The 20,236-nt window shown below is 50.6% G+C and overlaps 1 protein-coding gene and 1 long non-coding RNA gene across 2 annotated transcripts; both read right to left on the reverse strand.

The window, feature by feature from the left end:
* Positions 217-672, reverse strand: LOC108636598. The gene is made up of 2 exons (XR_001918490.1): positions 605-672; positions 217-422 (listed from the first exon to the last, which is right to left on the reverse strand). It is a non-coding gene; the product is annotated as an uncharacterized LOC108636598 (long non-coding RNA).
* On the reverse strand, positions 695-19,331 carry CLDN14 (claudin 14). The gene is made up of 2 exons (XM_013967087.2): positions 19,053-19,331; positions 695-1,501 (listed from the first exon to the last, which is right to left on the reverse strand). Exons 1-2 carry the CDS (start codon positions 19,272-19,274, stop codon positions 755-757), a joined length of 969 nt encoding a protein of 322 aa, XP_013822541.1. The 5' UTR covers positions 19,275-19,331; the 3' UTR covers positions 695-754.

The following is a 20,236-nucleotide window of genomic DNA, read 5'->3' on the forward strand; positions in this document are numbered from 1 at the left end:
GTGATGTCTCTCGGGCATCTTTGGGATGAGCACCAGCCCAGCCCTCCTCTGCTTTCCCATCCTGCCTCAGGCAGAGCCTGGAAGTGGGCTGACCATGGTTACCAGCATCTCAGGGGACAGAATAAAAGCCTGGAAACAGACATGGGTATTGTCCATTTCACAGACAACCACATCCAAAAGCCTTCTTCCCGGATTGCAAAACAAACCCCACTGACCAAACTCCCAAGTCACTTTTATATTCAGCTGTCATAAACCACCACATAAATACATAGAATAAATACAAAACCAGCAAGGATTACTTTTAAGCCTTTGGTATGGAGAGCTTTTCTCCTCTTCTTATTTCCCCCTTTCCCTGCGGTTCTAAGCCCCTTTCCTCAGGTTCACATGATGCCTTTGGTCGTGAAAGCAGTCCAGAAGTAAACCTGGTGCAGGCGGGCCTTGAATCCATCAGTGGGCAGGCTAGGTCCTCGCAGCCTCTCGGGGTGGGGGCTCCTGGCGATGGGGGGTGGGGTAGGAGGGTGGAGACAGCCCTCCCCCCGCGCCGGACTCACACACAGTCGTTCAGCCTGGTGTCTTTGGGTGCTAAAGCAGTCCACGAGTAAACCTGGTGCAGGCGGGCCTTGAATCCATCAGTGGGCAGGCTAGGTCCTCGCAGCCTCTCGAGGGTGGCGGGGGGGGGCGGGGGGGGGCGCTTCGGAAGACGGGGGTGGGGTGCAGGGGGAGGACAGGCCACCCCGACCCCCAGAGGGGGCACTCACACATAGTCGTTCAGCCTATACCCGCTGTGCGAGGCCGAGACGGCCGAGGGGGCCCGATTGTCCTTGTAGGCGTCGGGGGGCCGGTAGGCGGGCGCGGGGGCCGCGGCGGCCCGGGGCCGGGCCCGGGTGGGCGCCTCCTCCTGGCAGGCCAGGCAGAGCAGCGTGCCGCCGATGAGCGACAGGGCCGAGGCGATGAAGCCGAGGTAGAGGGCCTGCCCGATCTCGAACTTCATGCCACTGGGCAGCAGCGGGTTGTAGAAGTTCTGCACCACGTCGTGGGTGGTCCAGGAGACGGCCACCAGGCAGAGCAGGCCCGCCAGCAGGAAGAGCGCGCCGCCCAGCGCGGCGCACGCCGTCTTGGCCGGGGTGCCCTTGGCGCAGCGCGTGCACTGCATGCCCACCACGGCGCTGGCGCACGCGGCGCCCGACAGCAGGCAGGACACCACCATGAGCGCGCGCGCCGCCTGCAGGTCGCGGGGCAGCGCCAGCAGCGAGCGGTAGACCTGGCACTGGTAGATGCCCGTGCTGTGCCACACGCACTCCATCCACAGCCCCTTCAGGTAGGACACGGCCGTCAGGATGTTGGTGCCCACGTGCGCCGTGCGACGCCAGTGCGGCAGGACGGTGGTGATGAGCGTGCCCACCAGGCCCAGGAAGCAAAGCAGGAAACCCAGGAGCTGCACGGCGGTGCTAGCCATGGCCTCGCCGGCTGCTGCCCGCTCGCTCGGGCGCCCGCTGGAGTCCTGATGAAGCCGGAGGCGGGGCGGGGAGACAGGAAACGGGTTAAAGATTATCTCCAGGCATGCCAGACTTCCATAGGCCGTTGGTACCACGATTAACATATTAAAAAAAAAATAGCTTCTGAGACTTGATTGGGTGCAAGGAGAGCTGCTTCGTCTAAGCTTCCCTGGAAGGCCAGAGCTAGAAGGAGCGAGGGTCATGAGGCCGGCCTGTGCTTTCCAAGGACCCCAGGGCCCCAGGGCCCCCACTTGTCTCAGTGCTTACGAGCTGCACTTGGGAAGTTCTGCCTTATGTCTATCCTCAGACTAGACTGCTGCAGACTCGCACTTTGTTCTGTTCGATCAGTGATTCACTAAGGTTGTTAGGGATACCCTGGGAGCTCAGAGGGTAAAGAATCTGCCCGCAGTGCAGAGGACCTGGGTTCGATCCCTGAGTCAGGAAGATCCCCTGGTGGAGGGCATGGCAACCCATGCCCTCCAAACCCTTGCCTGGAGCATCCCATGGACAGAGGAACCTGGTGGGCTACAGTCCACGGGGTCACAAAGAGTCACTCATGTACTTACTGGAGGTTGCTAAATCGACAAATGGACTGATCATTGTTAACAAATGGACTCCTAAGCCTGTGCTGCCTATGGCTTAGAAAATAACTTAGAGTGCCCGTCAGGACAAGTCATTTTCTGAAAGTGGGAGGCTTCCCTGTGTGCTCAGGAAGGGAGGGGGTTGGCACCCTGGGCAGGTCAGATGCTGCCTTCCAGAATCCCAGGCGTGACCTTAGAGATCATCCCCTAATGCCAGGGGACAGGAACTACCAAGGCATCAGCTTCTTAGGTGCTACGGCCAAGACCATAAACCAATGGGCCTCCCCTCGAGGCAGGGCACCTCTCCTGACACCACTCTGAAGAGGGGTGGGCTTGTCACAGACGGAGGCTGCAACCTGGCTTTCAGATATGGGGTGGGGGTGTGCAGAGCCATTTCATCCTCGTTAGGAAATCATTTTTCATTAAATTAATTCCTTGTCTTGCCAAATGCTCAATCCCTTAGTTTTCTTCTATTTTCACTTTAAGACCATTCCTAGAACTGCCTTTTAGAAGGTTTGCATCTGGGACACTTGAGCGTGCGTGCATGCACGCGTGCTAAGTCGCTTCAGTTGTGTCTGACTCTTTGTGACTTCAGGGACTGTAGCCTGCCAGGCTCCTCTGTCCATGGGATTCTCCAGGCAAGAAAACTGGAGTGGGTTGTTAAGCTCTCCCCCAGGGGACTGTCCTCACCGGGAGATCGAAATGGAGCCTCTGATGTCTCCTGCATTGGCAGGCAGGTTGTTTTTTTTTTTTTTTTTACCACTAGCGTTACCTGGGAAGCCCCCAAAACGTGCTAACCACAGCAAAATCTCAAACACTTCTTGGGGGCAAGGACCCAGCACGTATGTAGTAAGTGGTGGCAGGCATGTAGAGGATACTCAGGAAATACTGGGAGGGAAGAAGGAGAGAGATGGGGTGGAGGAGGGAGAAGAGAGGGTGGAAGGGAGGGGGGAAGAGGGAAGGAAGGGAGGGGGAGCAAAAGCACCCGAGTGGACACCCCAGCTCCTCTCTCCTGCTGGAAGAGAGTCAGGAGTCCTGTGCGCAGGGCCACCCCCACCCTCTGGGTGACTAGGGGCCTGTCTTTAAAATGAGGGAGCTGCTGTGACAGCCTCAAGGGCTGGGAGGGGTGGGGGGTGGGAGGCAGGGTCAAGAGGGAGGGGACATATGTACGCCTGTGGCCGATTCACGCTGATGTACGGCAGAAACCCACACAATGCTGTAAAACGATTATCCTCCAATTAAAAATAAATAAAACAAATAAACCATTAAAAAAAAAAACCCAGCAACGAGGGACTGGACCTCATGGCCCCCAAGTGTCTTCTGATTCTGAAGGGAGGAAAAGGGAAGGGTCTCAGCTAGTGACAAGTCACTACAGCAACCCAAACTGCTGAGAATTCAGAAGGCACCCCCCATCCCCATCTTCCTTCTTTCTCAGGGCAGTATTCTGCAATTAAGCACAGAAAGGAAGCAGGAAGCAAAAGTGGGCTGAGAGGGAGTCTCCCAAGGCAATTCCTCCTGTGATCTGTCTTTGGGGTTCCCCAGGACCTCTTGGCTTTAATCCTGAGTCTGTCGTAAAGAAATCCTCCCACTAAATCATAATGCAGGATTGGGTTAGTAACAGGTGATGCCTCCTCTGGGGACCTCAACAGTAATCTTGCTGGATTTAAAAATCTATGCCTAGAGGTGGGAGGAACTGGGAGATGGGGCTGGACACATATACACTATTGATACTATGTATAAAATAAATAATGAGAACATACTGTATAACACAGGGAACTCTGCTTAACACACTGTGCTGATCTAAATGGGAAGGAAATCCTGGGCTTGCAGTGGTGGGATGGGGGGGTGGGGGAGACCCCCCCAGCCCCTGCTGCCCAGGGAAGGGTGGGGGCCAGCCTTCCCGAGGTCGCTGCCAGGGAGGCGGCAGGGCCGGCAGAGGGGGCCGCTCTGATATGGGGGCGCCAGAGCAGATTCGTGGAACAGCAGCTGTTCCCTGCCCTGTTTTTCACATGGGGGGACCGGGGTGCAGGAATGAAAGTTCATTTTCTGGCCTGGCTAGAATTTTCCCTGGTTTACTTCCTCCTTTTTGAATTCAACAGGACTGAAGTTAGAGTGAGGGTTAGCAGTGGTGTTACGAGTATATCCTCTATAGCTGACTCTCCCCACCTCTTCCAAAGATATCTTTCTACAGTGGTTCAGGTGGCCAGGGTCGGGAACTTTCAGTGCTGAAATTGGGACAGTCCCAGGCAAACCAGGATGATCAATTACTCCAGGGAGTCCGGAGGCTGAGGACTTCTTCAAATGACCTCGGAGATCCTCCCAGTAACCCCTCGAGGCCACCTCCAGCTGGGTGGCTGCACTGTCTGTCCCTGATCCCGGGCCTTCTGAGGCTCCTCCGGGATCTTGCTTGTCAAGGTCAATCGCTCAGTATCCTGAGCCTAAAGAATGTGGCATGAACGCTAAGACTGCTGACCCCACTGGTCTAGGGAGGGGGACCGGAGTTTATTGGACTTCTAAATATTTATGGAGAGCAAGGACTGCTAATTTTAGAAACCATTAGATTGCTATATTTAAACTCCTGCCAGCAGGAGTTGCTAAAAGTGAGTGTTAATGAGCCCCCAACTCCCAGACCCCAGCTCTCCACCCACTTCCCCCGGAGTTACCAGCAGCTGCTACTGGTCTTAAGTCATAATTCAACTTCCCAGCCCAGCCACTTTTCACTTTAGGGCCCCTGGATGGAAAAACAACCTCAAGTGAATGAATCTCCTTGGAAACCACTCATCTTGGAGCTTCAGAAGGAAACTTGCCCAAGCATGGCCTCCCAAGGGGGGCTGGTGTGTGGAGAGGTCAGCTGTTCTGCAGTTGGCTTTACCCATGGGCTACCCTTTTCCTGCAGACGTGCAGGTGCTCATAGAGAGATGTGCGTTTGGGACAAATAACGGTTCTAAGGATCAGGTTCTGAAAAGACCTTGACCAGCTGGATGGATAGGGCTGCATGTAACAAGAGGACGACTTCCAGGAAGAAACACTGGGCCCTGCGCTGGGGTTCACAGCCCTGGAAGCACCCCCTGGCTGAGCAGTGTGTGGCTTAGTGACACAGGCAAGCAGGATTTCGGGCCAAGCTTCCCAGTGGCTGCTTCTTGAGGTGCTATGTAGGTAGGATGTCTCAAGGAAGACATAAATGCCAGGTTGCTGTTGTTCAGCCACTAAATCATGTCCGACTCTTTGTCACTCCATGAACTGCGGCATGCCAGACTTGCTGGTCCTTCACCATCTCCGAGAGTGTGCTCAAACTCATGTCCATTGAGTCGGTGATGCCATCCAACCATCTCATCCTCTGTCGTCCCCTTCTCCTCCTGCTCTCAATCTTTCCCAGCAGCAGGGTCTTTCCCAGTGAGTCGGCTCTTGGCATCAGGTGGCCGAAGGACTGGAGTTTCAGCTTCAGCTTCAGCTTCAGCTTCAGCATTAGTCCTTTCAGTCCTTCAGAATGGACTGGTTGGATCTTCTTGCAGCCCAAGGGACTCTCAAGAGTCTTCTCCAGCACCACAATTCAAAAGCATCAATTCTTCTGCGCTCAGCCTTCTTTATGGTCCAGCTCTCACATCCATACCTGACTACTGGAGAAACCATGGTTTTGACAGGTATGTTGGAGAAAACCTGGTAATGGTAGGGCCTCTCATCGTAGGCCATATGCAAGCATGCATTGAACTCCCAGAAAAGTCTCTTGTGTGGCATTTCCTAAGTTTATTTGACTGGAGACATCCTCCCCCCCGATTTTGCCAAAGGACAGCTTAAAGTTAGATCACTTTGGCAAGTAGGCTTAGAGGGTGGAAGTCTGCTGAAACTTTAATGGAGCAATGATGAGAGAAGGTTGATTTTTTAAAAGGATAATTTTGATGTTGGGGGGTGTTGAATGAGCACAAATAGGAGGGCCAGCAAGACTCGCTGATGTGCCCCCGGAAAGTCTCAGGGAAGCCCAGGGCTGGAAACCGATGCCAAGGGCAGCTATGAAGTGCAGCAGAGTGGCCGTGGGCCCCTACCCTGCATCTGGTTCATGAGTGCCACATCCGAAAGGCGAGGGTTTTTTTCTTTTTCATATAAACTTTTATGTTGTCTCCTTCCTCTGTTGTCTGTGAGCTACATTTTTTCTTTAAAGGAAGGAATTTTTTTAAAAAAACAAAAACAAGACAGGAACCCAGAGCACATGGTAGGTTTCCTCCCCGCCTGCCTGGACCCCAGCTGTGTCAACTCTGGAGCTGGCCTCTGAATTAGGTCATTTCAACAGCCCTGGCCAGTCGGGGAGCTTCGCCGGGACTAGGGATGCGCGGGTTGTTTGCCCGGCCCTTGCTCCTTCTTCTTCACTGCCCCGGCTCCTTCGGCCCCTTTTGTGAAGAGCTCTGCAGTGGACACACATCCTTTGTCCTTTCCACCCGCATGGCTGAAGGGCATGTCAGCCCTGGAGCAGAGGCCGTGCAGGTTATACCTGGGATGCCGGGGGCGAGCCAAGTGTGTGGAAGATTCTACACCCCAGAACCACTGGGGCCTTCCTGCCTTGGCGAAGAGCTAGATGACTTGAGCTCTTGCACCTCATTTCAGCTTCTGGCCGCCCTGCAGTCACAGTGGATCTACAGCCAGTTGAGAACAGGCCATCCCCTATAGGACTGCTCCACAGGCTCCTGACACGTGTCGGATCCCTTGAGATACCTTGGACTTTGTTTCCTAGAGCTTTATCAGAAAAATGAAGAGCTGCCTTTCAAGCACAATGGTTGTGGGCTCTGAAAGAATGCTAAGTTGCCCCAGCTCTGATGTTCAGCAATTAAAGATGTCTGGTTCAACCAACTGCGATGTTTGGAGGGGTAGATTGGGCATTTGGGATCAACATGTACACACTGCTATATTTAAAATGGATAACCAACAAGATGATTGCTTCTTGATGGGAAAGCTATGACAAACCTAGACAGCGTGTTGAAAAGCAGAGACATTACTCTGCCAACAAAGGTCCGGATAGTCAAGGCGATGGTCTTCCCAGTGGTCACGTACAGCTGTGAAAGCTGGACCGTAAGGAAGGCAGGAGGCCAAAGAATTGATGCCTTGGAACTGTGGTGCTGGAGAAGATTCCTGAAAGTCCCTTGGACAGCAAGGAGATCAAGCCAGTCAATCTTAAGGGAGATCAACCCTGTCAATCTTAAGGGAGATCAACCCTGATTATTCACTGGAAGGACTGATGCTGAAGCTAAAGCTCCGGTGTTTTGGTCATCTGATGCAAAGAGCCAGCTCATTGGAAAACACCCTGATGCTGGGAAAGATCTAGGGCAGAAAGAGAAGAGGGCATCAGAAGATGAGATGGCTGAACGGCATCACAGATGCAATGAACATGAACTTGGGGAAACTTTGGGAGATGGTGAAGGACAGGGAGGCTTGGCGTACTGCAGTCCATGGGATCACAAAGAGTCCAACAAGACTGGGCGATTGAACACAACCACCACCAACAAGGACCTACTGTATAGCACAGGGAACTCTGCTCAATGCTCTGTGATAATAAGATAAGTGAGAAAGAATTTGAAAAACTGACAGATACATGTATATGTATAACTGAATCACTTTGCTGTATACACCAGAAACTAACACAGTATTTAACAATATCAATGATGCGTGCGTGCCCGGTCCCTTAGTCATGTCCAGCTCTTTTGTGATTCTATGGACTGTAGCCTGCCAGGTTCCTCTGGACTTTTCCAGGCAAGAACACTGGAGTGGGCTGCCATTTCCTTCTCCATGGATCTTTCTGACCCAGAGATCGAAACTGTGTCTCTGGCATCTCCTGCCTTGGCAGGTGAGTTCTTTACCACTGGGTCAACTATACTGCATTATAAAATAAAATTATTCAAAATGTAATATCTTTCCTGTCATGCCAATTAGACTTCATTATAGCTTAGATATTTCATAAATGCTAAACCTTGGGAAATAAAAACTCCAGGGAAATTTGGATTCATCTATATGAGCTACATTACCCAAACTACCCAACAGGAGAAAAGAAAAAGAACTTTTATGCACTATCGGCATGAAATAACTCCAACCAGTAATTCTTAAATCACATGCTGGATGCTTGCTACTTCATAATGTGCAAAGGGAGGGGATCTCTTTCCTAGAAACTCAGGTATTCTCCAAAGGTGCTATTTTAGTACTTCTTTTTGTGCAAATATGTCAAAATTATGACAAAGTGATCAAGCCGTACCTTGGAAAAACCATTTCATATTCATTTAGGATGGGCTGGACTGTGGGTTTTTTGGCTCTAAAAACAAAGTTTCCTTCATTAGTATTCCAGGATTTCTGTAACTTTCCTTGGGTTATTTTTCAGACTGGCAGGCATCTGTATTTGAAGCTTATGAGGACGTTTATGCCAGGTACACACAGTGTGGAAGAACTGCCGTCTTTCCATAAGAGGCAGAGACAGAAGAATTATATAGTTAACTTATGACTGCTTGGATAGTTGATATTATTCAGGAAAACTGATGTGAAATATCTTGCTCAAATCATATAGAATGACAGTTTATAGATGAAAACTTCCCCTCTATTTTGGATGAGTAATGAAAAATCTATTTTTTTCATAACAAGAGCTGGTTTTGGGGAAAATCCTGTGATAATATGAATAAAAGTCATGGGATGTGGTTAAATGCTTGCAGAGGCCATTTTCAACTCAGCGAGATTGAACAAACTATTGATTTAGTGAAATCTACAAGCTTAAGTTACCATGACCGTAAAATCCTAAACCGTTTCCCAGGAGGCATTCTCTCTCTCATTTCAACTCACCAAATTTCATTAGAATCCATTAAAAATGTAGTAGATCAACATGTTTAAAATGAAGTGATTGAATTTCATTTACTAAAATACCCTGGTGCCTCTGCGTAGGTTTTTTTTTTTTCCTGACAAGATAGTCGTATAGATTGGCTATGTTATATTCATTTTTCAGGGGACAGGTGACTAAAAAAATCTGCCATAGAAGAAAAATCCGAGAAAAGCAAAAAACAACAACAACAAAAAAACCTCGTAGGTTATATGGTTATTTTCAAAAGTGTTAGATGATGATTAGATAGCTGCTAGTGTGAGTGTTCTCTAGGAGAGCTTTACGTAAGAGATGCTACGGGTTGCATTGTGTTTCCCCACTAAGGGATGCTGAGGTCATAACCCCTGTGTACGTGTGCTCAGTCACTTCAGTTGTGTCTGACTCGGTGACTCTATGGACTGTAACCCGCTGGGCTCCTCTGTCCATGGGATTTCCCAGGCAGGAATATTGGAGTGGGTTGCCATGCCCTCCTCCAGGGGATCTTCCTGTCCCAGGGACAGAGCTTGCATCTTTTCCATCTCCTGCATTGCAGGCGGCTTCTTTACCTACTGAGCCTCCTGGGAAGCCCCATAACCCCTAAGACCTCAGAATGTGAACTTACTGGGCAATAGGGCCGTTATAGATGTAACTTTTAGTTACGATGAGGACCTATGGGGTAGGGTAGATCTTTAAACCAATAAGACTGGTGTCTTTATGGGAAGATGAAGAAACAGGGATGACACCATCTGAAGACGGAGGCAGAGATTGGAGTGATGCTGCCTCAAGCCAAGGACAGCCAAGGATGACCAGCAGCCGTCAGAAAGGAGGAGAGAGGCCTGGAACAGATCCTTCCTTGTGGCCCGCAGAAAGGGCCAGCTGACTGCTTGATTTTTGGACTTCTGGCCTCTGGAACTGTGAGAGAATACATTTGTATTGTTTTCAGCCACCTAGTTTGCAGTGCTTTGTTAAGGCAGCCCTGGGAAACCAACACAGAGGATCACTGAATGGCGGCCCGGGGAATTACAGAAAAAAAAAAGAAACAAACACCCACGTCTGAACATGAGAAGTGAGTTCCCTTCCAGAGCAGACACTGAGCAGGGTCTAATGGCTTCACATCCCAAAGTGTGGAGGACAGAATCCAGGGAGAGAGAGGACATGGGGAAGGGGGATTTGGAAGCCCTTCTGTGGTTGTAAAAACTCCAGAGCAAGTGCCAACTACCGTGAGTAACCCAAACGGCGGCCAGATGACTCAGCTTCTCCAGCTTGGAAAAGTGCATTAATCCACTGACCCCACAAAGAGTTTGGGGGGCTCAGTTCTTCACTTTTGTGTAATTGGCTGGGCTGCATTCAGGGACATAGCAGACCTTTTCAGCCTGCATGTCTGGTTTTCTTAAGTCAACATGTCTTGGTTTCATAGACCATAAAAACCCAAATTTGGGGTCCAGGCCAGGTTTGCATAAGGCAACTCTTATGTTGTCCAAGCTTTCTCTTGGAAATCCAGTAGATCTCAGAGGGCCCTCCCTTTAGGACTTACATCAAAACAGAAATAAGTAACAGGACATTGTTACTTCCAGCTGGGCTGGAAACCTCCATGAACAAGGTAACTATGTGATGGATTTTGTAAACCTGAGAAAATGATTTATTCGAGCATTGAACTGGGATTATACAGCAGTGACTAAAAACATGGTGTCAAACGAGAACATAAGGCTGAGATGTACAAATGCTAAATTAAATACTGCTAAAAAAAAAAAGATCTTTAGGGCTTCCTTAGTGGCTCAGTGGTAAAGAATCGGCCTGCCAATGCCGGGGACACAGGTTCGATCCCTGATCCGAGAAGAGCCTCCATGTTGCTGAACAGCTAAGCCCATGAGCCACAACTATGGAGCCTGTGCTCTAGGGGCCTGGAGCGGCAGCTACTGAAGGCTTCATGTACTAGAGACCCTGCTCTGCAACAAGAGAAGCCACCGCAATGGGAAGCCTGGGCATCGCAACTAGAGAGTAAACCCCACTCGGTGCAACTTGAGAAAAGCCTGAGCAGCAGCAAAGACCCAGCACAGCCAAAAACAAAGACATTTTAAAAATGATGTTTAATGTTAATGCACGTTCTCTGTAAATTTAGCCTTTCAAGCCCAGGTGCACAGAAGCTGTGAGTTATTAATGATGAAGGTAGAAACAATCACAGTTCAGTGTTCATGATATTCCAGACACGGGCTACATGCTTTCACTGGCATTAACTTAATCCTTCAACAAATCTCTAATGTGCGTGGCATCCCTGTTTACAGACAGAGAAACTTGGAGGTTTGGAGAGGTTAAGTAACTTGTCCAAGGTCACACCTGGGCTGAATCAGGGAGACTCATAGATGAGTCCTGCAATCACCCAGGTAAGAGATGCCAGCAGTAACAAAGGTGGGTGCTGAGAAGAGATATATTGGAGGTAAGAGTGGCTCTAAGGTCTTGGGCAACTGGAAGGATGGAGCTGCTATTTATTGAGGGTGAAGACAGTGGGGAGTGGGAGGACCTGTGTTTGGAGGGTGAAGGGCAGACAAGGGGAGTTTGGTTTTAGACATGCTGGGTTGAGATGGCTGTCGCCATCTGGTGGGGGAGGGGGACACTGTGGTTGGATGTGTAAGTGCAGAGTCCGGGGAGGGCACGAAAGTGGGGAAGTCCACTCGGAACTCAACAGCAGAGAGCCAGGACTGAGGAAATCCCCTAGCGGTCAAGTGGTTAGGACTTGGTGCTTTCGTTGTGGTGGCCTAGGTTCAATCCCTGGTCAAGGAACCAAGATCCTGCAAGCCTCTTAGCATAGGGGGGAAAAAAAAGAGGCAGGATGGAAAGAAGCCGTGAGACTGGGTAAGAGCCCCTAGGGAGCGAGTGTGGACCAGGAAGAGCAGATGCCTGATGACTGATCCCAGGAAGCTCCAATAGCAGAGATGGGGGTGAGGAGGAGGAGCCAGCCCGGGACCACAGGGAGTGGTGGGAGGGAGCAGGCAACCCAGAGCGAGAACGGTGAGTGAGGAGAGTTCCAACTTGGAGGGCGCGACCCACTGGGTCAAGTCATCAGATGAATCACGTCATCTGAGCCCCAGAAATGATGGTTGGATTGAGCAACATGAAGGACATCGGAGACCTTGACAAGCTCAGTTTCTGCCAAGTGATGGGTGTGGCTTCAGGATAAGCTACAGAGAGGGGCACAGGACATAATGAGCCTGGAGAATTCTTTCCAAGATTTGGACCATCAAATGAACCAGGAGATGAGGCAACTGTTGCAGGATCGGGGTTCTTAATCTGGGGTCGAGGGCCCATAGAATTCACGGTATCAGTCAGCTTGGATGGGAAAAACAGTTGCATGATTTATTTCACTATCTTCTCCTTGAGAAGCATGTCCTTGTATAGTGACCCCCTTACAGTGACCTGATTAGTGCCTGTGACTTCATCACCAACAGAAATCATGGTTCTACCAGCATTGCAGGTATCTGGGAAAATCAGTTACCATCGTTGCTATTTCAAAACTATGCTAGTTATAAGACCCCTGCTCGGTCTGATAGAGAAGCATAAATTACCATTGACAAAATGATATTAAAATACTTTGACAGGGACTTTCCTGGTGGCCCAGTGGTTAAGAATCCGCTTGCCAGTGGAGGGGACACTGTGGTTCGATCCCTGATCCAGGAATTAAGACCCCACATGCCAAAACCGCCATATGACCCAGAAATCCCACTCCTAGGCATATACCTTGAGGAAACCAAAATTGGAAAAGACACATGCACCCGTGTCCACTGCAGCACTATTTATGATAGCTACAACAGGGAAGCAGCCATCTGCCCATTGACAGATGAATGGATAAAGAAGCTGTAGTACATATATTCAACAGAATACTGTGCGCTGCTGCTAAGTCGCTTTAGTTGTGGCTGACTCTGTGCGACCCCATAGACGGCAGCCCACTAGGCTCCCCCGTCCCGGGGATACTACTCAGCCATAAAAAGGAACACATTTGAGTCAGTTCTAAAGAGGTGGACGAGCCTAGAGCCTGTTATACAGAGGGAAGTCAGAAAGAGAAATATAAATACCGTATTCTGACACATATATATGGAATCTAGAAAGATGGTACTGGTGAATTTATTTCAGGGCAGCAATGGAGAAACAGACATAGAGAACAGACCTATGGACATGATGAGAGGGGAGAAGAGGGTGAGATGTATGGAAAGAGTAACAGGGAAACTTTCATTACCATATGCAAAATAGATAGCCGATGGGATTTTGCTGTATGACTCGGAACTCAAACGGGGCTCTGTGACAACCGAGAAGGATGGGATAGGAGAGAGGTTTGGGAGGGAGGGGACAGGGGTGTACCTATGGCTGATTCATGTTGATGGCTGACAGAAAACCGCACAATTCTGTAAAGCAATTATCCTTCAATTAAAAAAATAAGACATTCCCAATTAAAAAAGAAATCCCACATGCTGCCAAGCAACTGAGCTTATACACCGCAACTACTGAAGCCTGCACACCGTAAAGCCTGCTAAAATCTGCAACAAAAGTTGCTAAAATCTGCAACAAAAGAAGCCACCTCAAGGAGAAGCCCTCCTACCACAACCAAAGACAAGCCCAGGCAAAGCAATGAAGATCTAGCACAGCCCCAAATAAATAAATAATGAATTTAAAACATGTTTGATAACTGAATTTCAATATAAATGGCTTCCTTCACAATCCTGGGTATCGTTTTACACATCCAAAATTTTTATTCGGAGAAGAGACACTGGCTTCACTTCACTGAATCCAAGGCAAAACAAACAACCAGCTCAATAAACAACAACAATGTCAATAACACAATAAATAGACACAAAACAGTTAAGCATCTCTGCCGGTGAGATGTGCGGTCAAGAGAGGATGCTTGTTTTGTTGTTGATTTGAAGATGAGAGAACCCAGAGCGTGTTTGCCTGCCTTCGGAAGTGACTCCGTAAGAAGCAGATATTGATAATGCTGAAGAGAGGTCCTTGAACAGAGGACGTCAGGGACCCTGGCACACGTCTGGAGAGGCCGGCTCAGGCTGGAACAGGAGAGCAAATCAACACAGGGAGCCTGGGGGACGTGGACACGGGGCACTTGTTGATGTTCTCCGAGTGTCCCGGTTTTCTCAGGGGAAGAGGAAGCAAGGAGATGCGCTGAAGAGAAAAAGGGTGGGGAAGGTGTTTCAGCTCTGCGCAGAGAGGGAGGTGCTGGTTACCTTGGAGAACGGGAGCTTGATGGACAAGACAAGGTCAGCAGCAGATGCTCGTGTGAAGCCAGGGCCCCTGAGGGTTCTGTGACCATCAGCCGCTGGACAGCCTCCTCCAGCCAGTGGGACTACATGGGCGCAGCGAGGGTAAAGGACTGGGGATTCTTCTAGGAGAAATGATGAAGGGAGAGAGCAGAAGGGAGACTGGCGTGCACACAGGGGAGTGGCTGTAATGGTGGGTGGAGGATGGTGCTGGGGAGGAGGGGAGGAACGACAGGGAGGAATGAGCTGGAAGGACGGGAGGTTGTGGCTGGAGTCTGAGACACAAAGCACAGTAACCTTGGTGGGCCATAGCGAGAGGTCGAAGAAGACAACGGGGGTGGGTGGGACCACCAGCGATGGTGCAAGGAACGGCTGGGGAGGGGATGGGCTCAGGAACTGGGGGGCAGAACCAGCCCACCAGTGGATAGGGAACCGCCATGAATGACTTAGAACAGTCTGTAATCTGGTGGTTTCAGCGTGGTTTGAGAAGTTGCTTCTTCCCTGATTAAGGACTTATTCTCTACCCGTGAAGTTGAGAGTAAGAGACAGAGGGCTAGAAAGAGGAACGGCACGCAAGTTACATGCCTGGTAAGTACCCACCGGGCACGGGCAAGTCAGTTTTCGCCCGGCTCTCCCTTCTGCCCTTCAGGCCCTTCACCGACAGGAGCGCCGTGCGATAAACCCCCTGTCCTGGAACTCACTCTTCCGCTTTGTGTTTTCCTAAGCCACCCTCTGTCCTTGTCCCCTGACATCCTGTTCTTCTCTGCAGAACAGGGGGAACTGCAGGACAGTAGCTTCGTACTTTGGAAGACCGGCTGGGAGACACGGAGGGGCGGGATTGCATATGACCCAAGCCAGGAATGCACACACTGCGTGTGCTCTGTGCGACCCCAGACAGCTCAACAAATAAACGGCGGGGCAGGTCTCTGCTGGAAGGGAGCTTCCTGGCTTGCATAAGAGGGGGCCGGGCCTCCCCCAAGTAGGAGGCTGCTTAGGCTTCACCCTGTTGCTCACCCAACTCTGAGTATTCCAGCCAAGGAAACTGAATTCAGCAGCTCTCCACTCTCCCGATGGGTCAGCATCCCTTGGAGAGCTTTAAGGAGACCCCAAAGGCCCAGTCACTCCAGACAACATGGTCCATCCATTCATTCACTGCTTCATTCAGAAAATATGGGAACTTTTAACTTCCTCCCTCTCTTCAGGCACTGGGATGTGCAGTCAGGTTTGAGAATCGGTGCCTTAATTCATGTGACTTGTAAAGGTTCTATCAGGAGCTTTCAAAGAGTTCCTGCTATATTTAAAATAGATCACCAACAAGGGCGTAACGTCTAGCACTGTCAATATTCTGTAATGAATGGGAAGAGAATTTGAAAACGAACAGATACAGGTGTATAACTGAATCACTTTGCCAAACACTCGAAACTAACACAACACTGTTAATCAGTGATAAAGACAAACAACAACAACGAAAGAAATAGGAAGTCAAATTTATCAAAATCCTCCCCTCCCCTTCCCCCAAAAGAGAGCTTGAAATTGTTTAGCCAAGAGGCACAGTACTGATGTCTATTCTGCTTGCTGGCTCTGCTGGCTGACTCGGAGCCTTCTCTGGGCAGCCCAAGATGGAGACAGTTGTATTCATCTACCTAAAAGCCTTCACCCTCACACCACCTCTGCCATCAGAACCACCTCTCCATCCACAACTCCTAGCTGCACTCGAGTCCCATGTCCATCCTTGAGCCTACAGCTCTATCTACCCCTAAGCTGCCTCTTTGATGGCTAAGCATCTTAGAAAGAGGCAGTTTCCTGATTCACCTCTCCACCTTCTGGCTCCTGCCCTCCCAGTATCCCACCCCCCAAACTTGTTCTTACCACTTGGGTCCTTTTTCTGGGATTCCAGCCCCTCTTGGGCATTCAGCCCACCTGCAGTGTTAATATCAGCCACGAAGTTACCCCCCCGGGCATTTTGCTTTCACTGGGTGGCCCTTGAAAACAAAACTCTTTCTGGCTCCAACGAATGATACTTGCAGTGGCAAGAAATGATGGGGTCAGTCCTGGAGAGAGGCCAGTGCTAATTTGATGTATGTATTTGTAAAACGTTTGAGAAGTTTAGAATGAATTGGGCCGAATCTGGGATTCCAGCTTGCAGAAGTCCGCATAAAGAGCTTGCAGATGAAACAGTGCAAAATGAAAATGAATCCCTTGTTCAAAAATGATTAAGAAGTTCAAGACGGTAACCGCAGACCAGCAAACCCAGGAGGTGCCCTCCCTGGCACCAGGTCCTGGGTGCCCATGGAGGTGGCAGGCCCACGCGACCTGGACTTTGAAACGTTCCTCCTTTAAACCAAAGAGTTCATCTAGTTTGAACATTGAAAGGGACAAGAGACACTTTTGCAGTGTTCTGCAGAATGAAAAATATGGTTTCATGTGTTTTTTTTTCTTCATTTAAGTGGAGCCCAGATGCCTCTGTAAATACCTGCCAAGGAGGAGCCTTTTGAAAACAAAGCTATTGCTGGTCTCCTCTGCCCAGGACAGGCCGCCAGTGGAAACAGACCTGATGTTCTGAATCTCAGCTTTCATGTCTTTCTTATTCCAGGGAAGCTGTAGGTGTGTGGGTGTGTGCACATCTAAGTTCAAGGGTGAACCGCTTGCCTCTTGGGCCCAGAGATCCTGCTCACAGCCTTCCTGCACCCTGGCAGGGGACCCCCAACCCCAAGTGAGGAATGGGAGTCCCATCGGCTCCCTTCTTGCCTTCAAGGACAATCTCGGGGCACCCTCCCAGCAGATAATCCCCCTGGAAAATTTCTGCTCATGGTTGCTGTTGGCTGCCCAGCCGAGAGCCTAAGGCCCCGGCACCCATTCATCCTGCAAACAGTAAGACTCCACCTCCAGTAAGGATTCTGAAGATCACCTGGAAGGAGGAAGGTTTGAACTGAAAAGTGCCAAGAATCACTCTTGAACTGGCTGGACTGACTGTCTGAATTAAAAAAAAACAAAAAGACATCAGGAGAAGCCTTGAAAAGAGGCTTTTAGACTTCTTGTTCTCTGTAATGCAAGATATTCTCTGAGATAAGCGAGAAAATGATTTTTTAAAACCCTAAATTGATATATTCAATTAAAAAAAAAACTAACTAGAAAGCAGGAAATATTTATGGTAACTTTGTGCTCCTGTCTGGGAAATCCCGTGGACGGAGGAGCCTGGTGGGCTACAGTCCATGGGTCGAACAAGAGCGGGACATGACAGCTAAACACTAAAAACAACAAGGGAAGAAACTATCTCTTTCTTTCCACAGATTTCTCTGCAGATGCTTAAGTAGCATCAACCCCATTATACAGATGGATAAATAAAGCATGGCAAGCTTTAGAGATTTGCAACAGACTGATGCTGAGGCTCCAACACTTTGGCCACCTGATGCGAAGAACTGACTCATTGGAAAAGACCCTGATGCTGGGAAAGATTGAGGGCAGGAGGAGAAAGGGGAGCTAGAGGATGAGATGACTGGATGGTATCACGGACTCAATGGACATGAGTTTGAGCAAACTGCGGGAGATAGCGAAGGACAGGACAGCCTGGCATGCTGCAGTCCATGGGGTCACAAAGAGTAGGGTACAACTTAGTGACTGACAGCAACAGAGCAGATGCAGCCAGATGAGAACAGAGGCTGGCATCTGGTCAAACTGATTCTGGATAAACAGCTCAGTCGTACATGACTCAGCTGCCTATCTACATCATAACAGCTGCTTCCCAGAGTTGTCTAGAAGATGCTAAGATAATATATGTGAAAACCCACAAGCCCTGCAAGGAAAGACACCTAGTACAGGAAGGTGTGTGCTGTTGACGTTCCGTCATTGTTGCAGACGCATCCATCAGGACTTTGCTGACGCCAACCCAACTGGAGACCCGGGACTGAGATGCTGGGGTAACGCCACGGTGGGACTGTGCTCTGGTTTCCCGAGACTTTAAAACGAAACAGAGTGATCAAGCGATTGGGGGCCTTGCAAACAGCAGGAATGAAATCTCCCAGTAGGAGGCTGCCGCCAAAAGCCAGCGTGCTGAGTGCTTTCCAGGGTCCGGGACCTTCTCAGGGCACTGGTCCCAGATCCTGGTCTCCTTTGTCTGTGGCCACCCCAGTGGTAGTTCAGACAGTAAAAAATCTGCCGGCAATGCAGGAGACCCAGGTTCGATCCCTGGGTCAGGAAGATCCCCTGGAGAATGGAATGGCAACCCACTCCAGTCTTCTTGCCTAGAGAATTCCACGGACAGAGGGGCCTGGCGGGCTCCAGTCCATGAGGTCACAGAGAGTCAGACACGACTGAGCAACCAGCACTCGCTCTGAGTAAGTGGTGGTCCTCCCCCCATTCCTGGCAGCTGCTGGGGATGTGGGGTTCAAGGCAGTCGAAGGATTAACTCACTGATCAGATTGCATGGATTTCCCCTCTTCAGTACCAAACCTCATCCTCATTAACCAGAGATCCAGCTCTTCCTCTCCCCCTTCCAGGCCCATGTCTGTGTGCTGGGGGGGTCGGGGGAGGATATGTCTCCTGAGTCTGGAGGCCCTCTACCCCCCACAGTACCTGAGGGGCAGTGACAACAAGCGCTGTAAGCTGACACTCACAGATCCAGCCCCCCAGCCCCAGGCTCCACCGGCGATGAAAGGGTTTTGCTGCCCAAACGCTCAGGAACTGGACTCTGTCCGTCCCTCCTGGCTCATGAGAAGCCAGGCTGTCTCCACACCCGGGGCAGGGTCCCCAGGGTGCTCCCCCGCTCTGGCCCAGGCACAGTGGACCTTCTGCAGGGGCTGATGTCTCCCGCCCGGAGCACCCCTGCCCTCACACAGACCCCAGACAGACCACTGCTGACCCCAAGCCCTCCCACCGCGTCTCCCGGCCCCACACTCACATGCAGCGCCCTTGAGGTCCCAGCCACCTCGCCGGATTCCCAGCAGCTGTGGGAACTGGCCGGGCGCCAGGCGGCCTGACCCACGGACTCCACTGGACCCTGCCACCCTCCCGACCTCCCTCTTTCACCGACTGGCAGCTTCAAGGCCAGGGCATCTGAGCGGCTGGCAGCTAGACAATTACTGTGTCCTTTGGGATGAGCCTGTGTGGGCAGACGTGTCATTTGGTTGGACGGTTAACTGCCCTGTCCGCTGGGCCAAGGCAGACATTCAGGACCAACCAGAAATGCCATCTCTGCCCTTTGGAAAAAATGCCTGATACATCAGAGCATCATCATCTCCTCCCTAAAACACTCTCTGGAGACTCTCCGGGGCTGGATAAAGCCCGGGCCACCCCGCTGAGTGTCAAAGGCCGTCTGCAGTCCAGACTGGCCCACCTGCCTGCTCTCTGCATCCTCACTTCTCCGCATCCTTGTTCATCACCCGGCAAGAGAGTGTGCAATTCCTGCCAGTGACTGAGAACCGCACGCATACCCTCCTGCTGCCCTGACCACCCAGCCTGCTCTGAGCCGGTGACCTGGCCATCGCCTTGTTGCTTTGGACTTTTGTTCTGTTGAGCAACATGAAGTTTCTCAACCAGCAGGCTGCTGGGCATCTGTCAGTGAGTTCTGATCAACATGCAACTGTTTTTTCGCTTTGTTATTTGTGCCTACGTTTGCAGACATGGGTGGTTCAGAGATGTCGGTGGGGTGTATGTGTGTTATAGGCACAGGGCAGATAAAGGGACAGTTTGTGATTAGTTGGAGATGAGAGACCTCACCAAGAAGGTGGCTTCTGCAGCATGTTCAAGCATGACTCAAGAATCCCGCGAGTTCAATACAATCAGTAACAGTCCCCAGATGGTGCTTCTGAAAGCTAGGACTGCAGGCGAGGTTGGCCAAGGGAATTGGGCTGTGCTGGGATTCAGAATGGCTGAGAACCCCTTGTCACAACTAACTTGTCACACACATCTGTCCCTGCCTCATTAATATCATCACTGAATCTCTAAGAGCAGTGACGAGGCTCCTGAGTTCTTTCCCCAGCGCTCATCAACCTGCCTGACTCTGGCTGGTGCTTCGGAAAAGACACAGTGAAGGAACTCAGGTGTGGGTGAGTGGCTTGGGCGTGGACCTGAGCCTGCCCTGTA

The sequence above is a fragment of the Capra hircus genome, chromosome 1 (assembly GCF_001704415.2).
Source record: "Capra hircus breed San Clemente chromosome 1, ASM170441v1, whole genome shotgun sequence".
In the NCBI taxonomy this organism is placed as follows: Eukaryota; Metazoa; Chordata; class Mammalia; order Artiodactyla; family Bovidae; genus Capra; species Capra hircus.